This window comes from Rhea pennata, chromosome 2, assembly GCF_028389875.1.
Source record: "Rhea pennata isolate bPtePen1 chromosome 2, bPtePen1.pri, whole genome shotgun sequence".
Taxonomy (NCBI): domain Eukaryota; kingdom Metazoa; phylum Chordata; class Aves; order Rheiformes; family Rheidae; genus Rhea; species Rhea pennata.
In genome coordinates, this window is record NC_084664.1 from 50,465,887 (window position 1) to 50,472,152 (window position 6,266).

Sequence of the window (6,266 nt, forward strand, 5' to 3'; positions counted from 1 at the left end):
AGTAACATGCCAGAATCACTTCAGTAACATTTAATCAACTGTAGCTATCACTGATTTAAAAACTAGCACCATCACCTACACAGGAGATGACTAATATAAAATATGACCATGTATTTCTGAAACATACTATCATGAAGGAGGTCACAGAATGGATAAAGGGGCACAAGAGTAGTGACAATACAGTACAGATGACTAAGCCTGTGCTCCTGAGTTTGGTAACTCTTAACACAAAAGGGTAAAAGACCTCCAGAACAGCAAATAATGTTGGGTAATGGTGGAGATTCTTAGAGCTGGGGAGCAAATGAGTAGCTACTGTACAGCCTGCTCCTGATTCAGCTAAGGCATACTAACACCCATGGAGAGTCCCCAGATGAGCAGGCTCTCGCCCCATCTTGTGGTCCTGGCAGACCTCAAGTGGGTAGGAGCTTCCCAGTACTATGTCCTGAAAGTGAAGATTGCAAGTGGTATGCCAGAAAAGGACATCCAGAGAATCTAACTTACAAACAGGAAGGACCCTTTAGGGTCACCATCCAGCTAAGCCCTCTTTCTTCCAAAAATTGAGGGCCAAAGTGTAATACAGTGAGTACATGCATCTCAGCTAAAACCTCTTAATTACTAATGAGATCTTTATAGTTATCTTGCAAAGAGAAAAAAAAAATGAGCAGCCTCCTTTGAACATACTAATGCCACACACTATGTAACTTCAAGTTTTTTGTTTTCCAGATTTACTTTTACTATGTTAGGCATATGTACTACAGCAAAACAATCTAATACTTGGTGTTGATTGCCATGGCTGAAGTTAGAGGACAGCAAGATCACAGCAGTATGCAAAGAGATACAATTTAAAGTATATCCTGTTCTTTCTTGGTGTACTTCCTACTGTTGCCATTAGTCGCAACAACTTGTCCATCTGCTTTTACTATTGAGGATTATAATAAAGAGAGAAGTAGCATTGCATTTGAAAATGCAAGAATTGACCCATAGAAATCTCAAACCTCAAGGGCCCTCCACTCCACAGTGTACATGGGCTGACTGCAACTTCAACCGGGGCTACTGGAACATGCTCACTGCAGCTGCTCAAACTAGTGACATCAAGGGTCACCATGAGGAAACATCCCATTTGGGCATTCTCCCTAATCAAGCTTTAACCAGCGTACACAACCTCTAGGGGTATGCCCCTTGGTCCCCTCAGCAACACTGCAATGGCAAAGCAGGAGAAAGGGGAAGTAGCCTGCCCCCACCATGGAGAAAACAGTGGGCAGGCAGTCCACCCGTTCCCCCTCCTCCCTACTCAATGTGAGACACTCACTTTGGAAAGAAAGGAAGGCCACTCACTGCATCACTTGATATAGCCTGCCAGTCCATCAGGAGCCACAGGGTCATGTCACCAGAAAGACTATGCTAGGGCAGGAAATAGGAACCACAGTTCTTTGCTCAGGGGCCCAGCTGCAGTTACAGCAGAAGCAGTACTTAAGCAAATGCTACCAGATCAGAGGTGCAGCAAATCCCACTTTTAACTGGAGACTATTGTTGGCCAGAACAGCCATTTCAAGCCCAGAAATGGCAGAGCACATCAAAGGAGGCCCAAAGCATTTTCACTCAGAGGTACAAAGTGCTGATTCCACAAACAGCGTAAAGTGGTATTTTACAGGCCTCTAAGCTCCCACCCTTGGACAAGAATTATCCTTCACACCACTCTATTCCAATTTTTTTTCCACACCAACAGGAAAAAAGCAGTACCAGTCCACATTCAGAAATGTAAGAAAACAATGTGTATTAAACCATCTTTATTTCTCCTCTTAGTACAGCAGCACTGAAGTTAAGACCACTCTGTGGCAGTCCCAACCCACTCAGTAGCCTGAGCTGTGGGAGCTGCTGACCAGTCCTCCGTGGCAGGCTGGGCACTCCAGTCCTCTGCAATGATAGAACATAACAATCCTGAATGAACTCCAATTCTTTCCACCCACTAAAACATGTTATGCACGCTGCAGTCCTTTTCTATCCACACAGAAGTACCCATAAAAACTACCTAATGGAGAGCTTGTGCCCCCAAAATAGCCAATCTGTGACTTTCAAGAAACACTGAGCCATGATAGGCACCTCGTATCAAGTTGGCATATAAAAGGAAGGTTTAATGCAGACATTCTCAGAAGAATGAAGTGCCTAATGAATGCTATTCAATTCTCCGTTTATGAAAATAGATTCATTGCCAGCATTGTTCACATCTCTGCAGCTAACTGAACACAGGTTAGACTTTTCATTTCTGCTCCCAAGATCCCACTTCTCCCCCCCAACATCCTTCCCCATGCCCCAGACTGACCTGTGGGGAACTGCTGGATGGGTACAGATGGGACCTGCACTCCCTCAGACCAATCTGCAACCTCAGGCTGAGGAGGAGCAGTGAATTCAGGAGCTGGGGCCGTCCATTCAGTCTGGAACTCCTCCTTCGTAACTGCTTTCTCTGCTGCAGCCTGCTCCTCCTTCTCAATCTGCAAGGAAGAGCATAGCTTAACTCACTCAGAAACAGAACGCCCTGCACCATCACCTGCCAGACAATATGCACTGAGTGCAGACAAGGCAACTAACTAACCTCAATCCTAAGTGTGAAAGCTAGTAATTATATTGGCAAACACTCATCCTGCAGTGGCAGGCATGCAAGACAATGGGCAGGAGCACAAACAGTATCTCACATAAGCACACTTCCACAGATGTCCTACCTCCTCAGGATCCCTGTAGAAGTACAAGTCAGGCATGACTTCCCATGGGTGCTCACGGGAAATCGTGCCACGCATACGCAGGACCTCTCGAGCCAGCATCCACCACATCAGACCCACTGAATGTGCTCCCTTGAAATAGGGAAAAAAGTATTTAAGTTTTGTATCGAAGCCAAATCTTTAAAAAACATTCTTCCACAAAAAGAGCAAAGGGTGTTTGCACCAAGTCCACATTATCGCTTGATAAGAGAAGGCACAATTTCAGGCTAACGCCTGACAAGTCTATCATGCTTTGAACTTAAAGGACCACTTTTCAAGACTCCAGTGGCATTTTCAGGTCTCTGCAGAAGCATGTTTCAATCACTAATATATTAATTGCAATATACAGCATAGCCTGAATCAACTCTCCCCCATGGAAGTTTGTACTGCCCATTCTCACACATACACCCAGTCCAAAAGACAGGGATTATGTTCATCACATATGTAAGTATGCACAAATAAGCTTGACCACACAAACCTTACACACATGTTCAGGTTTGGCTTGCATTAGAATTTCGTTAATAACACCTAGATACAGGTCAAAGAGTCTTCCATCTCATAAATTTTGCCTTTCAGATTGTTCATGAGAAGAACAGATACCATTTCAAAGAAGTTTCCTCATCAATTCCCTTTACCTTTTCTTCATACTAACCAGCTGTGGCAAGACTGACTATCAAACTCCATTCATTGGGCCACAAAGACCCTCGTGGCATCAGTGAAAAGGCCTGCCAGGTTACTATAGCACACGTCCTACACTTGAGAGTTCCTTGGCCAGAAAGTGGCCTCAGCTCCAAGCTCCAACTGTGTGCAGCTTAACTCCTCCTTCTCACCCACCTTCTATCTTGCCAAGAGCCTTAGCTAGCTCTTCACCCTGTTAGCCATACCAGATACAAGCCAACTTTCCCCTGCAGAAAGCATCCACCTTGCAGCTTAGGGTGTACTCCAGCTCTGAATACCACAACAAAAAATTTACCTTATTGTTGCATGGAATAGCAATATCCACATAGCGCAGAGGGGAGTCAGTGTTGCACAGCGCAATGGTGGGGATGTTGACATAGGATGCCTCTGTCAGTGGCTGATGATCAGCCCGAGGGTCTGTAACAACCAGGAGCCTTGGCTCACGGAAAGCTGCCTGGATCTGATTTGTGAAGGTACCAGGAGTGAAACGTCCAGCAATAGGAGTAGCCCCAGTGGCAGCAGCAAACTTCAGAACAGCACGCTGTAAAGTGGACCACAGCAAAAGTGAGGCAGGAAAACTCCATCTAAACCAAGTCACTCAGGTAGGCTGTCAAAGAAAATGCATGAATTTCAGCTGATGTATTTGTCTGAACACCTGTGAAATCAGGGCTTACTCACCAGCTCTGCACTCAGAAGCAGACTAATAAAAACACACTTAACAGCTATATATTAAAGCTGCCTTACCAACTTGCAACAGCTTTCAATTTCTCAGGTCTCAACCAGCTGTGCCATGTGGCAAGGACTACTATCAAACGCCAATCATAGAGGGAGCTCCTCTCCTGGTGTTAGCGAAAACCCTGCCATCCGGTTTGCTGTAGCACACTTCCGACACTTGAGAGCTCATCGGCCAAAAACTGACCTCAGCATCAAGCTTTAACAGTGTGCAGGTCAAATAAAGAGAAGGCTGTGCTTTTCCTTTATAAATCCACCCACTGTATTCCATAATTTTCAAGTATACTTGGCACCACCTGCATTGCTTAAAAAAAAAAAAGAGAAGCTCAAAGGTAAACTTCAACAGCCAGTTGATCATTATTTGAAAGCTGAGTCCCCTTGAACACTAGAGTATTTTTCTGAAAATCTACTGATGAAATACACATTAGAAACACACTTGTTACTGTTCCTTACTGAATAACAAAGCAATTATTTCTTCTTTTAAAATTTTTATATCAGATGCTCCTTTTCCCCCCAAAGCAGTGCTAATGGCTCAAGGAATAATGGGGGGAAGTGACAAGGAAGAAGGGAGAAGTGACAACTAAAATGACACAGTCCAGCAGTAAAAGTATAGTACAAGGCAGTATATGAAAGAACAAACTATCCAGCTGTCTCCTGTCTTTCCTGAAACCTACAGGAATTTACAGAAGGTGTTAAACTTCAGTTGATATGTTCTAAACTGCAGGTGTTCAAAAACATGCTTCAAAGTGTTTTAAGTGCCAAATTTTGGATCATCCCTTTTACCAAGTTTTCATTTGCAAGCATTATACAAGGCCAGACAAGTCTTGCTCCCAAGACTGCAGGCTTCCTGACCACTGAGCAAGGTCTATACCTGTCCAGTATTTCTAGAGGAGATGACGCTAACATCAGCTGGGTTCTCAATAGCAACAATAGCACGGGCTGCCAGAAGGAGCTTCTCCCATGTCCTCTTCAAATTGATGATGTAAATGCCTATAAGTGACAAAAAAATTTAGACTAAACACAAGATCCTAATCAGGATCACACTCAAACTCATCACACAACTCTCATTCTCTAGTTAGCAAAAGATTTGTGTCAGAAAAATCTTTGCAATATGGTTTTAATGTAGCACACTTCCAACCCTAACCAACACATACCAGGGCCTAGTACGAGTTGCAAAACTCGTAATACAATGCAGCTAAGATTTAAAGACAACACAAGCAAGAAGCAGAAATTACTACAGAAGAATCCAAAGTGTTTTATTGCTAAAAATCAAGTAACAGAAATGCCCAAATTCAGTTTTGACTGACTGACTGATTGATGGTTCTAAAAACCACCTTTAGGCCTACTTTTTTGAGTAAAATATTTCAGTTCTTAAGGAGCATGCCTTCCAAATCACACAGAATAGTACTGGAAAGCTCAAGCGTTCACACTTTGATTTGTCCAGCTCTGCCCACAGCACCTAGCTACTCCCAGCTGCCAAAAACAATTACCCCCAGGTCGCCCACCCTACGGATTCACCATCGCTCTTCCTTTTGTAGATATACTGCTCCATCTGAAAGTCAAGGTTGGTGCCTCCCAGGTGGGTCCCGGCAGCAAGGAATTTGAGGACATCTTCCTCCTTCATCTGCAGGACATCGAGACCTCCGGACATTGTAGGGTTTCCCTTTAGAAGCGACGACAGGGAACCTGCTGCGACAAACACCGCGGGTCAGCCACACAGGGAGCCGCTCCACACCACCTCCGAGAGGGCACGGTGCAACGTGTTCACCAAGCGCCCCAGCCGCCATTTTGACCGCGCGGAGCGCTCCCCGCCCACCGCAGGCGCCGGCCTTCACCGCGGCGGGGCCCGGGCGAGCCGTCGGCAGCGCGGAGGAGGCCGCCGCTGCCGCCAGTGCCCGCGGAGCGCATGCGCGGGGCGCCTCCCCGCCGCCGCCGCGCGCGGCCCGGGACTCACGCGGGGACAACGCCGTGTGGAGACCTCGCCGGGCGCGGGGCGAAAGGAAGTCGCCCGCCGCATGACGTCTATATATAGCCTCTCCGCCGGCCAATGGGGAGCCGCGGCGCCGACAGGAAGGGAGGTGCTCCGCCGGTTGCTAAGGAAGG

General features: G+C 46.1%; 1 protein-coding gene and 2 non-coding genes across 3 annotated transcripts; all 3 read right to left on the bottom strand.

Annotated features, from left to right (window-relative positions):
- Nucleotides 1-1,772: 1,772 nt before the first annotated feature.
- On the bottom strand, nucleotides 1,773-6,181 carry RPSA (ribosomal protein SA). Its single transcript, XM_062569464.1, has 7 exons — nucleotides 6,118-6,181; nucleotides 5,682-5,849; nucleotides 5,035-5,153; nucleotides 3,727-3,972; nucleotides 2,718-2,846; nucleotides 2,321-2,489; nucleotides 1,773-1,914 (listed from the first exon to the last, which is right to left on the bottom strand). Exons 2-7 carry the CDS (start codon nucleotides 5,812-5,814, stop codon nucleotides 1,820-1,822), a joined length of 891 nt encoding a protein of 296 aa, XP_062425448.1. The 5' UTR covers nucleotides 5,815-5,849; nucleotides 6,118-6,181; the 3' UTR covers nucleotides 1,773-1,819.
- LOC134137659 (small nucleolar RNA SNORA62/SNORA6 family) lies at nucleotides 3,407-3,565 on the bottom strand. Its single transcript, XR_009957746.1, has one exon. It is a non-coding gene; the product is annotated as a small nucleolar RNA SNORA62/SNORA6 family (small nucleolar RNA).
- On the bottom strand, nucleotides 4,220-4,379 carry LOC134137657 (small nucleolar RNA SNORA62/SNORA6 family). The gene has a single exon (XR_009957745.1). It is a non-coding gene; the product is annotated as a small nucleolar RNA SNORA62/SNORA6 family (small nucleolar RNA).
- Nucleotides 6,182-6,266: the final 85 nt, after the last annotated feature.

Excerpts from the sequence above, each read along its gene's own strand:
- RPSA (XM_062569464.1), bottom strand. The coding sequence starts at position 5,814 with ATGTCCGGAGGTCTCGATGTCCTGCAGATGAAGGAGGAAGATGTCCTC. Across the intron at positions 5,154-5,681 it reads CTACAAAAGGAAGAGCGATG|GCATTTACATCATCAATTTG; the intron begins GTGAATCCGTAG and ends TGTCACTTATAG. Across the intron at positions 2,847-3,726 it reads CTATTCCATGCAACAATAAG|GGAGCACATTCAGTGGGTCT; the intron begins GTAAATTTTTTG and ends CCCTATTTCAAG.